This window comes from Castor canadensis, chromosome 6 (genome assembly GCF_047511655.1).
Source record: "Castor canadensis chromosome 6, mCasCan1.hap1v2, whole genome shotgun sequence".
NCBI classification, from domain to species: domain Eukaryota; kingdom Metazoa; phylum Chordata; class Mammalia; order Rodentia; family Castoridae; genus Castor; species Castor canadensis.
In genome coordinates this window covers 69,741,633-69,761,976 of record NC_133391.1, presented here as the reverse complement: position 1 = coordinate 69,761,976, position 20,344 = coordinate 69,741,633, and the positions used below count along the sequence as shown (strand labels likewise).

Here is a 20,344-nt window from a genome sequence, read left to right as displayed (position 1 = left end):
ATCATTATTTAAATCCAGAGGAATCTAAGAGTATAGCAGTATGACAGTAATCATCAGCCATCATCTATCATTTTAAACTCGTGAATAAAGGCTGGGGATGTGGATCAAGCAGGAGAGCGCCTGCTTTGCAAGGGTGAAGCCCTGAGTTCAACCCTAATCCCACCAAAAAAAAAAAAAACCAACTTGAAAAGGAAGGAATTTAGTTACAACAATACCAATAGATTTTTTGAATTCTTCCAGGTTAACTGTTAAAAATCCTATTATGATTATTATGCAGACTGATCCATCAACTGACAATTCAATTAGATTCTCTTTCCATTTTGTTGAAAGCAAACGTTAGAATTGTCCACTTATTCCATTTCTGGGAAGCATGCCAAAAGGTTTTAACCAAGACTTCTTATATGACTATGAATTATACCTCTGATTTTTTCTCAGCAGTGCTTAGGTTAACCAAAGATACTGAGAACGGGTAGGTTAAGTTGAAACATTAATAATTATTCATTAAAATTTTTAATATATCTTTCCAGTGTTATGTTTTTTATAAAATGCTTTTATCTTACAATGAGTATCAATTATGTGTTCATCAAAACTTTAAAGTTGTAGATTTAACTCATTTAATTTATGGAAACATCACTGGAAATCCAGGTTTTCACTGAGAGCTAAAGAAACCAAATCAGGCTTGTTTCTTTTTTTTTTCTTTTTATTATTTTTCTTATTGTAGTGCTGGGGGTACATTGTGGCATTTACAAAAGTTATTCCAATATATCAAATGTATCATAGTTGAATTCACCCCCTCAGGCTTGCTTCCCTCAGAAAGATTCTGACTGTATTTTTCAATTCAAGTATGCATGTATGTTAGAATTTCCCCAGTGACACCCACCTTGTCTTTTATTTGCACTTTTTTCCTCTTATTTTTACTTTTATTTTTAATTCTAGAAAAGGTAGAGGTACACAGATGGACAGGTATATAGGTAGATTAGACAGGTAGATAGAAGACAGATGGAAGAGTGAGCTATGGTTTCTAAGTTGATTATCTTAAGTTGTCACAGTGGGGAAAGCAGTTTGGGATAGATAGATAGATAAATGGATAGATGATAGATAAGTAGGAGATAGATAATAGGTAGATAGACAGATAACAGATAAAAGGATAGATGATAGATAGGTGGATGATGGATAGATGATACAAGCATGTATAAAAGCAGGAGCTGTCTGGAGGTGTAGCTCATGGCAGAGTCCTAACATGCATGAGGTTTGATTCTTAGCAGCAAAAAAAAAAAAAAATCAGGACCTGTACCTTTAGTGCTTATTATTCATGCCCTTGCCCTAATATCATAGTCCCTAGACAGTGATACATTCTCTAAAGGAAGTATGATTGTTAACTGAAAAGTTAAAAGTCCTGCCAACCTGTGATATAGTCCAGGACAAAAGCCTCCATTTCCAATGCCTTTTTTTTTTGTTTTAAAATACTGTATGTAATGTGGATATAATAATAAATATATTTGGTCTTTGTTCCCAGTTTCTTGCACAGAGCTCCTAAAACCCTTGGAAGAGGAGTTGTCTTTTGTTCAAAACAAGCTCCTTTTGATCATACCGAGTTTATGCCAATGAGGTGACTTAGGATGGGATCCCTAGATAAACACAAGTTGGGGCTGATTACCGGATGACCAAGTGATTATAGGGTTGGAACTTTCAACTCTACCGACGGACCTCTGGGAAATAGGAGTTGGCTGAGACTGAGCAGTTAAAACTCTTGAATAGTTAGATTTGATGAGCCTCCAGCCTGGTGGACACACCCACATGCTAGAAGAGCAGTGCACCTGCAGACCTCACCCTGTGCACCCTTCACCTGGTTGTTTATCTCCATCCTTTATCATGTCCTATATAACCAACAGGTGAGTGTCAGGAAGGTGTTTCTCTGAGTTCTGTAAGACATTCTAGCAAATTATTGAATTTGAAGAGGGGGTCATTGGAACTCTTGATTTATAGCCTGTTGGTGAGAAATGTTCAAGACCCAGACCTGCCATAGACATCAGAAATGAGGGAAAGTTGATGGACACTGGGAACTCATGCCTGTAATCCTAGTTACTCAGGAGGCAGAGATCAGGAGGATCTCAGATTGAAGCCAGCCTGGGCAAATAGTTCATGAGACCCTGTCTCGAAAATACCTAACACAAAAAGGGCTGGTGGAGTGGCTCAAGTGGTAGAGCACTTGCCTAGCAAGCATGAGGCCCTGAATTCAAACCCCAGTTCCACCAAAAAAAAAAAAAAAGAAATGAGGGCAGGTGCTGTGGGTGAAGCTCAGTGGTGAGCACTTGACTAGCATGTGAGTGCAGATTCCATTCATAGCAATGAAAAAAATAATGATAATAAATGGTGCAGGAGTAGGTAAGGTGAGCCCTTAGCTTGTGGAATCTGACTATAACTCCAGGTAGACAGTGTCAGCATTGAATCGATTGTAGAACACCCAGCTGGGGACCTCAGAGACTCACAGAACTATGGGAAGGAACCACCCCCCACCCCACCCCAACCCCCATGGGGACTATTCTGTGTGAAAGTGTAGGGAAAAGTGTTTTTATCAGAGTATATAAGACAGGCAAGGCCTGAAGCCCTTCCTTGGGTTTGTAATATCTTGGTTGAAAGAGGCTTTGAAGACACCAGTATCTCAAATAGTGCCTTTGTTCTATGGGCCAGGGGTTTTTGTACCTGGGCCAATACACTACTGAAGGAAAGTTCAAGAAAGGGAGGCATCTGCCTTTACTCTGTAAGGTGAGAAAAGTGAGGAATGCCTTACCTGTGGCACTTCTGCTTTCCCAGGAAGATTAGTATTAATAAGAGAATACTCATTCCCTTCAGACTCCCCATGCCTGTAAACACCTTGAAAGGCTTTGGGATCCCTTGGAATATGTGCACTTCAGTCTGAATGAAGACTTTGCTTAAGACTGCCTTGGCTTTTACAGTGCTTGAAATCCCACCTCTGGCTTTTCAAAAATTAAATAGGTCTTTTATACAATACCATCTCTTTGCAAAGTCTATACGATATTCCATTGTATGAAAGCACCATAACTTCTTTAACCTGGTCCCAATTGATAGAAACTGAGGCTGTTTTCCATCTTTTTTTTCTGTTTTTGAAGCTTTGCTACACTTGTGACTAAACTCATTCCCACAGAAGCATGTGGGTTTAAGCAAACAATGCAGTGTTTCCTTGGGGACTGGGTCAGGTCTTATCTCTCTTTGAGTCCCTTTATGATCACCACCGTCAACAACCAGGACTCATCACAGAGAAGCAGGGACCATTTGTCGTGGGCTACATACTATGAAAAGGCCTCAAATTTACACTTCTCACTCCGTTATCCCCTGAGGTGAATTGTGGAATCTTCCTGTGCAAACTGAAAGGAGGTACTTACCAGACAACTAGTCCCATTACAGACACCATTGCCGGTTTGGTATGTGTTGTAAGTTTCATGTAAATCATATAACTAATTTGTGACTAGCACAACTATATTGCAGGACTTTGTCATACATAAAGGAACACCTAAAAACTCAAGTCCATGTATCCTGAGTCACGTAGCTAATCACTCAAACCGTCATTAGTGTAATGTTTTTTCTTTTATCAAAATCCACTAGATTTTATGATTGAACTACTGCAAATATACTTTTTGTGTACAGAGAAATAAAGCAATAATGTACTGCCTTGGTTTTTAGTGAAAGATAAAGGTTAAACATATATCATAACTTGTGCCACTGGGTTTGGAAATAACTTCAATTTTTCATATGTGAAAGACCTCTGAAATGGCAATCGTCCCCGGCTCTGTTGAGAGCAGTGAGAGCTGTCAGTGCAGCCTCCCATCTTTTGACCCCAGACTAACAAGGGCCAGAGTTTAAACCCTGCCTTGACTCACATAACGATTTCCTTCCGCGTCTGCTCCAGCATCATGTACTGAGTCCACTCCTGCGCACTCTCAAAGGTCTTAGACTGATCCACGATCTTTTGGAACATTGTCCGCTTCCTACAAAACACACCAGTTTATTAAAGGGAACACGTGTTAGAAAAAGACAACACCTGGGCTTTTAACACTGGCCATTTCAGATGGGGGATTAGTAAATTAACAAAACAGGGTTAAAAGAATCATAGCCTGGGATTGAAGATTCAGGTTCTAGCCCAGACTCTGAACTGATTTGCTATATGATTTCATCAAATTTCTTGCCTTGGACATTCATTTCCCCATCTGTAGAATGGGGAAATAACACCTGACTCACAGGGTTGTAGTGCTGGACCTGTCACATAACAAAGATCAATAGGAAGTATGGCAGTTGCTATTATAAACACGGTTATTCTTGGTATTAAATGAGAGCGATACCAACTTGAAATACAGAGCAAGGTCTGTGGCAATGATTGCAATGTCCATCATGTGGATAGCATGCTCATGCTGACGACGGTTGAGATTTTGAAAAATATTCAAGCTCTAAAGGGAAAATCAGAGGAGAGATGTGAGAAATGGTGCCGGCAGTAAACTCACCCACCTACCAGTGGCCACCCTAGACGATGGTAAAGAATGGCAGCCCAGGCCAGTGGGAAGAAGACTGCCTGGGCTCACTCAGGCTTCTTGTTAGATGACCTTCTCCTACCTCATCCCTCAGCAGTGTTTTGCCAAACTCCAAGTGGTGTCTTTCCAAGATGGAGGACCCATGGAGCTTGGCCAGTGGATTCTGGGATCTGAGACAGGAAGGGAGGGAGGGAGGAAGGGAGAAAGAGAGAGAGAAGGAGAGAGAGAATATCAACATGGATAATGGCCAAGATGGAGGTTAAAGACGTTATAATCTAGTCCTGCAGACAGAGATTGAAGTTTAGGAATGAAAGGATCTTTCACAAGGTCACAGAGTGGGATGAGGACTTAGCTTTCAAGTTTCCTTGCAAGTGATTTTAGCTTTAGTTTTCTGTACAAGTGATTCTGAGTCTCTTCTGGATCGTGGGCCCTGGTGTGGATCCTTACCAGGAAAAGGGGACAAGCACACACAATGCCACCAGCAGTTTTAGAGATCTGTAGATCCCCTGTAGTCATCCGTGGACCCAAACCCTGACCGTGATTTGAAGATCAGTAGCTCCTGCTCCTCCATACCTGAGTCTAAGGGGAAGCAATTTAATTCCCACAAGTAGTATGTTTATTCCTTTTTTATGTAATAAATATTGGTTGGACACTTACTATGAGCCAAGCATTGTGCCGGTGCTCAGACTTCCACGGTGTAAAAGGTAGACACAGTCTCTAGCCTTGGAGCAGCCTGGGGGTGTTGGGGAGACTTGGGAAGCAGTCTAGTGCTCCTTAGTGTCTTACACACCGTGGCCCTGAGTAGAGTCTCAGTTTCCTCATCTGTAACGTGCCCAGCCCACAGGGTGGTCATGAAGTTCCAACAAGACCATGGTTCAAGGACTGCACTTCAGAGGCTGACTGGAACACAAGCTCTGTGAGGACGTGGATGGTCTGTTTTGCTCCCCATCATACTTTCTTCAGCTAGCATGCACCGTACCATGTCACATTAGGAACATTACGAATACAAGATGAATGAATGAACACTACTGGTTACAGACATCTTGGCTCAAACTAGTTCAGCAGATAGGACAGCGACAAGGAGAGTAAAGGAGTTTAATGTATTAGTTTCCTATTGCTGCTGTAACAAACCACCAGAGTCAGTGGTTTAAAACAATAAAAATGTGCTATCTTACAGTTCTGGGGTTCAGAAATTTAAAGCAGGTCTCAAGGGATGCCATCTTCGGGAGACCATAGCGGGGAGTCTGCTTTCTTGCCTTTCCAGCTTCTAGAGGCCTCTTGCCTTCCTTGTTTGTAGCCCCTTCATCCATCTTCTAAGCCAGCAAAGTAGCATCTTCTCTCCTCTCTGACCTCCTGCCTCCCTCTTACTAGGTCCCTTTTGGACTATAAGGTACCACCTGGATCATCCCTCTCTATCCCAAGTTCCTTAATTTAATCACATCTGAAAAGTCCCCTTTTAAAACAGGTTATTTGGTTTCCTATATTGAGTTGTTTGTGTTCCTTACATATTTTGGACATCAACCCTGAAAATGCCAAACAACATATTCCCAGGCTCTTGGGTTTAGGATGTAGACATTTTTGGGAGATCATTATTCTGTCTACCTCAGGAGTAGACCCAAATCCCGAGGGCAGGAGGAATGGGAAGCTGGGATGGTGGTACTTTTCCTTGGCCAGTCTGGGGGCCATGCAGACCTGGGTAATGAATTCTAGGGGAAGAGGTTGGGGAATGGTGAGAGGCTAGTGAGGGCTAACTCACTTCATCTGGTAGAGGTTGTTGGTGCCTCTGTGGTCAATGTCATGGCAGAAGGCAGCAGTGACCATGGCCAAGGCCTCTAGGTCAGTGAAGTATCGCTTCAGCTTCCCAGTCTGGAAGAGCAATCAGAGATATAAGTCACCCCTACTTTGTGGGAGTAGAAGCTGGGCTGAGAGCACAGGTGGAGCAGGAGAGCCTGGAGCTTGCACGCATGGGCTGAACTTGGCTCTAGCTCTAGCTCTAGCTCCTCAGTGTGATCAGAAGTTTGCTGTAGGATGAACAGTTTTGTGGGGCATGGAACTTTCAATGTTACAACTGGAACAGTCCCAGGCAAACAGAGACAGCTGGGCACCAGATTCCTAAGTGACCTATTCCCTTAGCTGGGCTCATGCCAGGATCCCCAATCAGCACACTGACGGTGGAAGGTGCTGTACTGAGGCGTTTCTTTGAGAAACTTGCAACCACCAGGTTTCAGGATTTAGAAGGATTTTGAACATGACCAAACTGGCAAAAGCAAACCATCCAAACCAAGGCGGTGAAAGACTTCTACAATGAAACTATAAAACACTGGAGAAGGAAATTGAAGAAGGTATTAGAAGATGGGACGACATCCGATGTTCAGCAGAATATTATGAAAATGGTTATACTACTAAAGTGATCTACAAATTTAATGTAATCCCCATAAAATCCCAATGACATTCTTCACAGAAATAGAAAAAACAACCCTAAAATTTGTATAGAAACACAAAAGACCTTGAATAGCTAAAGCAATCCTGAGCAAAAAGAGCAATGATGGAGGAATTTTATAATACCTGACTTCAAATTATACTATAGGGCCACAGTAACAAAACCAGTATGGTACCGGAACAAAAATAGATGCTTAGACCAACTGAACAGAACAGAGGACCCAGAAATAAGCCCACACAGCCACAGCCAAAAACATACACTGCAGAAAAGAGAGCCTTTTCAACGAATAGTGTTGGGAAGCTAGGTATCCATATGTAGAAGACTAAAACTAGATCTCTCTCATCCTGTAAAAAAATCAATTCAAAGTGGATCGAAGATCTTAATGTAAGACGTGAAACATTGAAACTACTAGAGAAAAACACAGGACAAACACTTGAATATAGAGGCATATGCCTCTATAGGACACCAGGAGCTCAGGAAATAAGAGCAAGAATTGATGAAGGATGAAGACAATGCATCAAATTAGAAAGTTTCTGCACAGCAAAGGAAACAATAACCAAAGAAAAGAGATAGTCACAGAATGGGAGAAAATCTTTGCTAGCTATTCATCTGACAAGAGATGAAGATCTAGAATGTATAATGAGCTCAAAAAATTAAACACCAAAAGAACAAATAATCTAGTCAATAAATAGGGAAATGCATTGAGCAGACAGTTCTCAAAAGAATTACAAATGGCCAATAAACATATGAAGAAATGTTCACCATCCCTGCCATAAAGGAAATGTAAATCAAACCAACACTGAGATTCCACCTCACCCTAGTCAGAATGCCTATCAAGTAAACAAACAACAACAGATGCTGGAGCAGGGGGCAGGGAAGGAACCCTCATATACTGTTGGTGGGAGGGTAAATTAGTGCAGCCACTACGGAGACCAGTATGTAGGTTCCTTAAAAATCTAAAGATAGGACTATCCATCTCGAGGATAGATACATACCACGCCTGGGTGTATATGCTGACTGTAAGTCAGCATATAGTCAAGATACCTGCACACCCATGTTTATAGCGGCACTATTCACAATAGCCAAAATATGGAATAAACCTAGGTGCCCATCAACCAATGAATGGATAAACGAAATGTGGCGCACACACACACACACACACACACCCCACACTGGAGTATTACTCAGCCATAAAGAAGACTGTGTTATGTCACTTACAGGAAAATGGATGGAGCTAGAGATCATCATGTTAAGCGAAATAAGCCAGACTGAGAAAGACAAATGCCACATGTTCTGTCTCATATGAGGAGTTACTCTATGAAAAGAATATCAGGAATGTAAAACAGGTTCTGTTTGGGTGTGGGTATTAGTGGGAGGGGTGCTGAAATGAGAAGGCGAAGAGGGTTGAATATGGTTGAAGTATGAAAATAGAACTATGAAACCTGTAAAATCGTTTTAAGAAGGGGGTGATGAAGAGGAAGGACAGAGGGGTGTATTTGACCAACGTATACTATATGCATGAAACCCTTTTGTACAACTAACATACAACTAGTATAAAAGAATATTTTAGGGATGACAATGTGGCTTAAGTGGTAGAGGGCCTGCTTAGCAAGCCCTGAGTTCAAATCCTAGCACAAATAAATAAATAAATAATAAATTTTAAAAGACTATGAAAAAAGCAAAAAGGAGACTCTTGGGCAGAGGTAACAGTGGCAGATGGGGGGAAAGGTATTCTTAGGGTGAATATGAGCAAGGTACATTCTGTATACATATGAAAATGTCATAATGAAACCCTTTAAGAATTGTGTCTGTGGGCACCCATGGCTCACACCTGTAATCTTAGCTTCTCAGGAGGCAGAGATCAGGAGGATCATGGCTCAAAGCCAGCCCAGGCAAATAGTTCAAGAGACCCCATCTCAAAAAAATTCTTCACAGAAAAGGTCTAGTGGAGTGGCTCAAGGTTTAGGCCCTGAGTTCAAACCTCAATACCACACACACACACACACACACACACACACAAAAGAATTGTGTCTGTACTGAACATATACAGACTTTTTTCTACTTATTATTCCCTAAACAATTTAAATAGCATACATTGTATTCCGTAGTATGTGTAATCTAAGGATGATTTAAAGTATACAGGAGAAGCCAGGTGTGGTGGCGCATATCTGTAATTCCAGCACTCAGGAAGCTGCAACAGGAGATTCATAGGGTTGAGGCCAGCTTGGGCTACATACCAAGACAAATCAAGACTACAAATGAACAATAAACAAACAAAAAAGCATGCAGGACGATGTGCATAGATTATATTGAATACCATTTTACATAAGGGACTTGAGTATCTGTTGATTTTGGTATTTGACATGGGGGGTGTCCAAGAACAACACACAGATATCAAGGGATGACTGTAATATGCAGATATAAAATTGCAGTGTGGCAGAACCTTGAAGACATTGTGCTAAGTGAAATAAGCCAGACACACACACACACACACACACACACACACACACACAAATGCTGTGTGACTGCACTTACACGCAGGACCTATAGTACTCAAACCCACAGACAGAAAACAGAACAGGGGTTCCCAGGGACTTGGGGGCAGTAGGAATTGGAGTGGTGCTTAGTGAGGGCAGAGGTTTTGTCTGAGACGGTGAGAAAGTTGTAGAGATGGGTCGTGGTGAAGGAGGCACAGCATTTTGGATGGACTTAATGTCACTGAGTGATCAAAGGTCATAGAAAAGTGTCTTTATATATTACATGCTAATCTAAGGAAAGAATGGTGGTATACCTACATAAACATAAAATAGAGGAATGTGATAATATTTATGTATCTTCGAATGATAAAACATATTATAGAATAATATCCCGTTGGTTATAAGCTAAATACATGGTGTGTAAGTTTCTGTATGAGGGTGCATGGGTGTGAGAAAAGAAAATTTGGAAGGACTTGTGCCATGGTTATCTCCAAATAACCAGACCAAGATTGAGGTTGACTGCAGCTTCCTCTCACTTTTTATTTGTTTGTTTTTGGTTTTGTTGAGACAGGGTCTCACTATGCAGCGCAGGCTGCCCTCAAACTCACGATCCTCCTCCCTCAGCCTCTTGAGTGCTGGGATTATAGACATGCCCCACCATGCCCAGCTTCCTTTCACTTTTTATGTTTTATATGCTTTTTTATTCTTGTATATTTTTGGGGGCAGAGGGCAGGGTCTCGGTATGTAGCCCAGGCTGGCCTTGAACTCAAGATCCTCCTGCCTCCACCTCCTGAGTACTGAGATCACAGATGTGCACCACCACACCTGGCTTGTTCTTGGGATTCTTTTATGCAGGTACTACTTTTGCAATTCTTAAAAGGTAACAAAAATGACAATGCTGTGACTTCCATGTGGAGCCCACGGTTGTTCCATGTGGCCTGAGCCACAGCCAAGGCAGATTCTCCCCTCCCCCCACAGCGGCCCCTGCGTACCACCAGCAAGGAGAACATGGTCTGGCCCACGTTGAAGCCGTGCCTCCAGTTGTGGTAGGTGATCCTGCGGTAACCCTTGCTCAGGGAGTACATGAACCGCACCAGGGTCTGTGAACACACACGTGTCAGCAAGGCAGCGCACACTGGCCAGGTGCCCAGGGCCTCCCTCCCAGGCCCAGGGCCCTCCAACCCTGCCACTGAACCAGAGTGGGGGCTAGCAAGACACAGAACCATGATGAAGGCACTTTGCAGACTGCTCTGTACTGTGAAAATGGATGTCATTAGGAAACAAGTGTGAGCATGAGTCATTCCACTTAATCATCAGTGATTCCACAGTGCCCCAGAGAGCAATTGGCCTAGGAGAAGTGGACAGGCCACCTCACAGGAGAGGAAAACAAAGGGCTCTTAAATTCTGTGGTTCTTAAACTTGAGTGCACATCAGAATCACCTGGAGGGCTTGTTCAATAGTTTCTGCTTCACTGGAGCTGGGAGAGTGTATGACCAGATTTGTGATTCTGACAATGCCTGTTACATCAAAGTGATGCCACTTGGGGCAACACTTTGCCAGTGTTCAAAGTCTGAGAAATTCTCCCTCCCCACCAGCTTCTCTGTCCATTCTCCCATCCCCTAGGCTCACAGTGCACTTTCTTACACGGTCCTGCAGGGGAAGAAACCTGTCTCAATGGATTTAACTCACATCTCCCAGCCTTGTTAGACATCCATTTATTCCCAGCCTTCAAAACTCAGTGCCTCAGGGCCCACTGCAGGCAGCCAAAGCACTGAAGGTCCTCAGCTCAGAGCACTGGGTGTCTTTTTTCTGATTGATGACTCAGCTGTGCAACCTGACCAATGCTTTAAATCCCAAATGCTGAGGGTATGCTGTTCTTGGTACTTGACAGATTGAGCTATCTTTTTTTTTTTTTAACAAGAAAACAAAAAACAAAAAAAAAAGGAAAGGAAAAACCAAAGATGTTTGTGTTGCCCTCACCTCCTGTGGGATATGGAACTTATCCACCACTCGGAGCTCATAATACATCTGAATCCCACATTTCACCAGCTCCAGTTCAGTGAGGGGCAAGTCGCTGAAGTGGAATTTATTAATTTCATATTTCTCTGTATCTGGCAGCTCTTCTTGCTGTAGAGTTAAGCGATAAAGGTACATGAAGTATTCCTGGGTCCCCCTGGGCCCTACCCGGTCCCAGGTCTGCTGGGAGAGGTAGAGGAGAGTGTGGGAACATGCTTTGTAGAGGACACCATGTGCACTCGGAACGGGGATTGTGTCAGCCCCAAGCTGTTCTTGCTCCACTCACCAGGATCTCAGCCAGCTCCTCTTCCTCACAATCCCACGGTTCCTTCCCATACACCTCTCTGGTTTTCTGCCAAGACCCAAAATAGTAGGAAAAAAAGAAACAGGCTATTACATCAAAAGCCTAAAAATGCCTCCACTTTTCCATTCCCATGTCTCTCCTCCCTCCAAAGTCCTTGCAACAGGACCACCCACTCAGCATTCACTCTTAAGCAATTCAGTCATGGACTTTGGAGTCATGGAGACCTGCGTACAAATCTGAACCCTGCTATTTACTGGCAGTGTCCTCGTAGGCCTCTGAACCTCAATTTTCTCTTCTGTAACATGGGATAATAGAGGTCCTTAAATATGATTGTGTAATCTTTTTTTTCTGCAGTGCCAGAAATGGAACCCAGGGCCTTACACCACAGAGCTGTGTCCTCAGGGTTTTGCTGTTTTTGTTTTTGAGGCAAAGTCTCAGTATACAGTGCTAGGTTAACCTTGAACTTGCTATGTAGCCCAGACTGGCCTGAAACTTTCTATCTTCCAGCCTCGGCCCAAGGGCTGGGGCATGGGCCTGTGCTGCCATGCCTAGCTAGCAAATTCATTATGTACAACTAAAACAATGCATGTAAACCATTGTCGTGCTACTCATACTTGGCACATAGTGAGCACTAAAATAAAATAATACTGTTGCTGATATTTTTATCATTACTATTGATTGGGAGTAAAGAGGTTTTGTCCATGGTCTAGGTTCTTCCTCTCATTTACTGTGTGACCAAGGGCAAATTCTGTCCCTCTCTGGGCCTATTTCCTCATGTGCCAGAGGAGGGGAACATGGGCCCAGTTACATGTTTCTGATTTCTTGACCCAGAACAAAATCTGTTAACTTTTGACTGGTTCACTAAGGCTATACCTCCATAAGGTCCACACATCCACCATGTGGCTGGAAGTGTGGACTGAGTCAAGCAAATCATGAAATAACCATGTATACCAGATGCTTTCTCCTCTGCATTAACCAGTTAAATTGGGAAGAAATGATCAAATTTGTTGTGGTATCTTCTGAGCTTAGGAAGTGGCTTCTGGGAATATTGGCATGTGTTGTTTAAACTTGTGAGGCCTCTGAGCTCTTGGGAGCTCAGCTGAGCACCATTTCCAGAGCTCTTCAGCTAACTGCATTTGCTTGTAAGATCTTGATTTCCTTAAAACCAAAACCCCAGGAACAATGAGTCACTGGTTCTAACATATCCTTGAAAACATCTAGTCTGATTTCTCACCCTGGTAGGATTCCCCACAATAGCATCTCCAATATCTGAGCCATCCAGCTTCTGTTTGGATGACTCTCGTGATGGGGTGCTCACAACCTCCCGAGGCACCCTGTTCATTAGAGTGGCTGGAAGTGTGGCTCAAGTGGTAGAGCATATGCCTCCAAGGAACAAGGCCCTGAGTTCAAACCCCAGCACCATACACACACACACAAGGAGTGGCAGAGAATTTGTTCATTTTCCTGATTAAAGGTTAACCAAGGCTCCTTTGGGGCCTCGATTTCTTCACCTCTACAATAAGGGTAGAAATACTTACCCTCCCCACCTTGCTAGGCTAATGACTGTAAGCATTCAACAAGGTCATAACTGTGAACTTGCCCAGTAAACTGTAAAGTGCTGAAACTATGTGAGGGCTACCTAGTCTCCTTGAAAAGCTCCTTTGCTTGTCAAACTCTTATGTGACTTTCTTGGGTCTTCTGAGCGAGCTGACCCACAGAAGCAAGGCTCTGAGAAACAGACCTCCACATCTCTGTGGCAGGTGTGAGGAATATGGCTGAGCAAACCCACACCCAGCCTGTGCCCTTGTGGGCTTCATTTGCATGAGTTTGACCACATCTCCAAGGCACAGTCTCTACTGGAGTGGGAGCAAAAAAAGAGCGTTACGCACCAGGATTTTCTGAATTTCTTCATTGTCACACTTCACGTGATATTTTACAATGTCCTGGAAAATATCCTTCCTGTTCTCAAGTTTGTTCATAGACTCATAAGTGTCTGGATTTAAGACCGACCAGCCCAGGAACTGAGTCAAAGACTGAAAAGAAAGAAGAATCAGAGAGAGAACACCCAAGTTTGATCCCTACTCTAACTTAGGGCAAGACTTCAAGACCTCTATTTTCTGAACAATAAAATGGGTTTGGTAAGCTGTGTGCCACCACATAGAGTTGTTGTGAGGAAAAGATAAAATAATGAATGTAAATTCACTTTAAATAAAGCACTAATGTACTAACTTAAAAAAATACAGTCCATTCTCTGCCTATGCGGAAACTTATTGCTCGATTTTGATGTGAACTTAAACTTGCTCTAAATGTGAAGTTTATTGATGAATTTCTTAAACATTTTTATTATATAATAATTATACAGGGGGGTTCATTGTGACATTTCCATATATGTTTACGATGTACCTTGGTCAGGCTCACCCCCACCAATTCAATATCCTCCCCACTTAATTTCAGTAGGTCTCAATGTTCTATGTTCATACATGAATATAAAGTACATTGACCACACTCCCCCTCCTTTACCCTCTCATTCCCCCTCCGCTCCTGCTGGTTCCCTTCCTCTACAGGACTTGTTTTACTTTCCTGTCCTTTCATTGTTTAAGTTCATTATTCAGAGAGGCTTTGCCATGGTCCTACACCTGTGAACAGGATTGATTCAATTTTTAAAAAAGAGAATATGTACTTTTCTGACAACACATGGCAGTACAAAGTTGAGAGTGAAGAAAGTGGTTGTTAAAGCTATGTCAGGATTGTGTCAACAAGGTGACCTTCCCGTCCCTCCAGGTGGCCCAGCAGCTACACACCGCGTCTCACTATGTCCTCTGTGTCCCAGCGTGCGTACCTCCATGAGGGTCTCATCCATTTCGTCAAAGGGCTTCCCATCTTTACGGTTGTAAAATGTGGTCACCCCCACAATTTCTTCCTTCTTGTTCACAATCGGCATGGAAAGGACATTTTTAATCATCCATCCAGACTCATCCAGAGGCTCTTTCTACAAGAAAAGAGCCAGACTTGAGGCTTCCTCTGGTTCCAGGCTGCACAGGCTGCTATGACAGACTTTCTGCTATGGTGGGACCATGATGGACCATCTGAGAGGTGGCAACAAGAGGACGGAGTTTGGTAGAATTTGCTCATGAGTTTAGTCACCCACAAACTCCATGAGCAAACAGCCCATCTGGTTGGAGTTCTTACTTAAGCCAAGTAGCCATATGGTTTTCAGTCCTAAGATGTCAGGGCTGGTGTGTGCCAGGCAGGGTGTGATGTACTAGAGTACAATAAATCACAGAAACATGCTAGAGAGGTAATGGTCCCCTTTCAGGTATAGGAGATAGCCACAGGGGACTGATTGGCTTCAAAGGGCAGTGTTAGTGCTTCTGGTAATTTTGAATCTATCAACTAAACATATTCCGCAATTGTGATCTTTGACCTTACTTTCTGTGTTACTTTTGGCATGCCATTTTATCTCCTTGGCCCTCAATTTTCCATCTAGAGATAGGAATGAGTATGTGCCTCACTAAACCAATGATGTTCTTGGTCAATTAAAAAGATTTCCTTGGTGAGTCATTTCCCATCTGTCTGAGCCTCACTTTTATCACTTCAAATGGAGATTCATTGTCTATCATCAAACATCTACCGCATTCAATAAATTAAGCTACTAGCTGGGAAAACTAAGGCAAATAAGGTACAGATTGCCCTCAGGTTGCTCAGAATCTCTAAAGTAAACTAGCAATTACACTGCAGTGAGGGAAGTTCTCTGAGAGAGTTATCTTTACGGTACTGTGAGAGTCAGAGGAGATGAGGAAGTCAAGGAAATCTTCCTGAAATAGGTGTCTAGTTCTGAGAGATTCTTAAGGTGCGATGATTATTGTTATTAGTATTTAAATACACTGGAAAGTGATACAACTCCATCTTAGCACCTGGTGTGTAGACGTTTAGAGGATACGGAATATAGAAACAACACAGGCTGATGTCAGACAGAAGACCTGTCTTTCCCCCAGCTCTCTATCTAACCTCCAGGAATCCCTTCCCCGTGAAGGCAAAGATAAGGAAACAGATTGTATTGACAGTGACATGGGATACCTTTATAAGCAAGGAAGCTAATTGATTCAACCTACGTTTTTAAAAAAAACATCATTTAGGCTACTTTGTGGATGATGAGTTGGAACAGGAGGACTAGAATCTAAAAAATGAGATCAAATTTCTTTTACTGAAATGGTCAATTGGATGACTTAGGTGAAGACCAAGTAATGTGTAGTCATGATCAGTTCTTTGGGCTGATCATGCTGATGTGGCCAAAATCACAACATATGAAGTACAATCTTAATTTTGAAAGTATATTCTCTCCAAGCCTTTCACAATGTTCTCTAAGTAATAAAAAAATTCATTGCTTTTCCTAAGAATCATTTTTATTTCCTGATTGGTAATGATTTGTTTTTCTTATGCCTACCATGCTAAATCCAGCAATTACTGAGAACACTTAGATCTTAGAAAAATAAGATCTGATCAAAGAAAGTCAATATTTTATTGAGAGAAATTAATCTTAACAGAAGAATAATAAAAGGCGAAATAAGGAAGAAATAGTAAGAGAGACAAAACTCCTTGGCAGCTCGTTGGCCTGCTCTAATTCCTTCCACTTACCCATCTCCTCCCTGCACCCTTCACCCTTGTCCTTGCTGCCAGACGCAATTTCTTCCGGAACACATTCCTGATTCCTCCCCATTAAGTCAGCCCATTGAGAGACCCCTCCTCTATCCCCTGTCCCTCCCCTGACCACCACATTTTGTGTGTCTTTCATGAGCCCTGTGGAGACAGGACCATGCCTATTTGGTCTGCCTTTGTAGCCACTGTAGCATTGTGCCAAAACCTGGCCTACAGATAGTCTCCATAAACAAGAATCAAATAGAGTACTAAACAATAATCCATGAACATTCCAAAGAGGAATTATATTCAGGAAAATTGCAATACAACTTCAAGGAAGAGGTAGCATTTGAGGTCATTAGAGAAGGGTGGAAGATTTGGACAGTAGGTGATAGATGCAGAGGGAATAGCCTAAGCAAGGTTCCCAAGGTCACAAAGAAGGAGTGTGAGGGTTAAAACAGAATGGGACCTTGGAAATCACTCAATGGGTAATTACCCAATGGCCCTCCCACGCCCATGACTTTTCTCCAGTTTGTTCAGACTGCTTATCAAGAAAGTGAGCAGATTTTAATGCTCTTTCTAGAGAAAAACAAGTCATATGACAAAAAGAACAAATTGAAAAATAACTCACCTGAAAATCGAAAAAGTCCTCTGCGGGTGCATTCATGATATTGCAAATCTGAAAGCCATGAAGGGGACAATGGAGCTGTGATTAGATTTGACGGAGCACCCAGTGAAGCACTGTGTACTGCTTTCACAAACACCATGTCCTTGCCCAAGGCAGCCATGTTCTACTCGTCAGGTAGACATCCCCAAAATGGTTCTGGGTTATTCACTGAGGTTACTGGATAGAAAAGTCACCTTATAAACGTTGCTCTTAGTATTTGCTGTACTCGTGAATCATTTCTAACCTTTGAAAAAGTTGTTACTATTAATAACTGTGTAGTATTCTTACTGTTGAGTATTTGTACTGTGTCCAGGTTTTTGTTTGTTTGTTTGTAGTACTAGGGATTGAACCTATGGCCTCTTGAGCTATACCCCAGAGAATAAGAAAAGAAAAGTGTTGAGGCTCTGGTTCTGTATTGCTAGATTTTTCTTCTGAAAATTGGACCAGTTTATTCTACTATACAAGGAACCCAATGAGATATATTTGATTCCTCCAGAGCCCTGTGTGTAGTCGTATAGTACTTTCTACTGCACAAAGGCCTCTGGTTGAGGGATGACTGGGAATGAAATCCAGCCTGTGCTCTGTTGGGAGAGCCATGGCCCTGGCCTTGCTCTAGACATCTCAAAAAGCTACCACATAGGCTTGTAGCAACACAGAAGCAACCACCTGGTTTCAGGTGCTGTGCATCCCTGATCCTATCCAAGGACTGCCCACTCACTATCATCTTCTGGCCTCTGCTTGGACTAAATCCATCACTTGTCATTGTTCCTTCCTGACTGCCTATCTCTCCCAGAGCTATTTCCCCTCAGCACGTAAGCATGCTTGAATCACTCCCATCCTTGCAAATGAAATCCTTCCTTTACCTGATGTGGTCCCCATAGCAACCGTCCAGGTGGGCCTTCTCCTTCTACCTTCTCTTTATCCAGCTACTCTCAACAGACCACATGCTAGATTCTGACTCTACTGTGCCACCAAATTTGCTCTCAGCAGGACTACTGATGACCTTGTAACTGCCAAACCCCAGCAGGTTGTCAGTTCTTATCTCCCAGTATCACTGTGATTCTCTCTCCCTATTGAAATATTCTACTTCCTTGGTTGCCATGACACCATACTCTCCTGAGGAAACACTTCTGGGCCCTCCTCTTTCTCCACACACTCCTCTTTCTCTACCCACTCTGGAAATCCTGACATGTTTCAATACTGCCCCCCCAGGACACTCTTCCTATGTGACTTCGGCACTCATGGTTTCAAGTATTGCCTGGTCCTGATGACCTCCTAATTTCCATCTCTACCCCTCCCCTCTCTCCACAGCATCAGAACTGTCCACCTTCCTGCTGGATATTTGCTTCTGAAAAATGTCTCCATCTCATTTTGCCTGCAATTAACCTCAACATCCAAACCTGACAGTAACACTATCCAGCCAGTCTGAAAATTAGCTTTTACTCTTTGTCTTCCTTCCTTTCTGCTTATACTCAGTCGCAAAATCCTGCCAGCTTTCCCTTCTTGATATTAGATCTGACCCAGTATCTCCTTTCCATCCCATCTCTGTTAGAGTTGTATTAAATGAGCACGTTAATTGAGGACCTCATTCACTGTTAGCACTCAATGACTGTCGGCAATAATGACAGCCTTCTTTGCTGCACCTGCATTTGTTGAGATTCTTATTTGAACTCTGCACTGGCCACTCTGCCTCCAGTCCTAACCCTTCAGATCCACTCTCCATGAAGCTGCCAGAGTTATCCTGCTAAAATGAAAATTGACTATGCCAGTCTCCTGCTTTAAAAACCCAGTCACCTGTAAAGTCCTACCCCTCGATGTGGCATCCAAGGCCTACTATGATCTGGCTTCTTCCCTTTCAAACTGCTTCTCTTTCTGTCTTCCTGTCTCAAACCTAATACTCCAGTAACAGTAAACTGAATACAGTTTGCTGCTCCAAACCTCTGTGTCCAAGATATAGCTGGACTGCCCATTGCTATAGCTGGATATAGGATATCCTCTAAAGGATTATGTGTTAAAGGCTTGGTCTCCAACCAGGCACTGCTGGGAAGTGGTAGAGATCTTCAAAGGTGGGGCCTAGTGGGAGGTCTTCCAATCATTAGGGTGTGCCCTCTCTGCCTCTCTTTTTCACTTCCTGGCTACCATGATATAAGTATCTTAGCTCTACCATGTATGCTGTACCATGTGGGCCTTGCCACAGGCCCAAAATCAACAGAACCAACTAACTATGGACTAAAACCTCCAAAACTTGAGCCTTATAAGCTGATTATCTCTGGTATTTGTTATAGTAATGAAAGGCCAACTAACACTCATATTGTTCCCTCCACCTGGAATCCCTTTTCTGCCCCCTCCTGCCTAAGACTTACTTATTTTGAAATTCAACTCACACCACTACTCTCTAGGAAATGAAGGCTGGTTTAGATGCCCCCTACTCTGTATTCTCAGAACATACTGTGTACACCTCTGTCATGGCCTTTTCACATTGTAGTATAGTATCTGCTAATACAGATGCCGCCTTCATTTAATTATAAGCTTCAGAACAGAAACTGTACCTCATTCATCTAGCTTTTTATCCTCAGAGACTATCACAGTACCTGACACAGAAAATGCTGAATAAATAAACATCTTGCTACATGGAGAACACTGTGTAGTGTGTGCCTGAAGATGCCTGGTGACCAGGCTCACTTACAGAGGTGATACGCAGCTAACAGACATGACTGGACTGTAAGGCACAGGGGATGCTGTCACTCCACCCTTGACCCCAAGTGGGTGGAGCATGGTGAGAGGTAAAGTGTCAGAGCTCTGCTCTGTATGGTATAGCTGGAAATGCTGCAGGTTGAGAGTGGGAGTTAAGTCTGCAAGGAGAGGTCGGTAGGTAGTTTCTGGCTAGCCTGGTAAAACAGCCAGTCATGACTGTAAGGATGTGTAAGCATCCTTGGTTGTCAGTGAGACTTATGTACCTAGGGGCTATTCCTCTGCACTTCGTATTTGTCCAAATGCTAATTCCCTTTCATCTTTTTGGGCCAAGTGTCAAGTGGATTGAACATCAAGAGAATCAGCTTTAGCAATTCACATTGTCCTCATTTTTCCTTCAACTCTTCCACCTGATTGAAACTTTCCTTCTTCCAAGTTGTGTCACTTACCAGGCCATTTTGGGCAACATAAGTGGGGAGGCCGCTTACTAAAGCCCAATGGTCAGGAGGTGGATTCCTGTAAAGCCAAAGACACGTGGTGACTTTTGATTCAGGGACTGTTAGACTAACA

At 42.8% G+C, this 20,344-nt stretch overlaps 1 protein-coding gene across 3 annotated transcripts in view; it reads right to left on the bottom strand.

Annotated features, from left to right (window-relative positions):
* The window catches only part of Pde6a (phosphodiesterase 6A), an 89,258-nt gene that overhangs the window by 20,794 nt on the left and 48,120 nt on the right, over positions 1-20,344 (bottom strand). For all 3 annotated transcript variants that reach the window (XM_020158863.2, XM_020158862.2, XM_074076669.1), the window contains 11 exons: positions 20,224-20,290; positions 17,048-17,095; positions 14,621-14,770; positions 13,671-13,814; positions 11,764-11,829; positions 11,442-11,588; positions 10,454-10,561; positions 6,301-6,410; positions 4,627-4,714; positions 4,363-4,463; positions 3,900-4,007 (listed from right to left, as the gene is read on the bottom strand). In XM_020158863.2, coding sequence (XP_020014452.1) covers positions 3,900-4,007; positions 4,363-4,463; positions 4,627-4,714; positions 6,301-6,410; positions 10,454-10,561; positions 11,442-11,588; positions 11,764-11,829; positions 13,671-13,814; positions 14,621-14,770; positions 17,048-17,095; positions 20,224-20,290 — 1,137 coding nt within the window. The remainder of the gene's footprint in view (positions 1-3,899; positions 4,008-4,362; positions 4,464-4,626; positions 4,715-6,300; positions 6,411-10,453; positions 10,562-11,441; positions 11,589-11,763; positions 11,830-13,670; positions 13,815-14,620; positions 14,771-17,047; positions 17,096-20,223; positions 20,291-20,344) is intronic.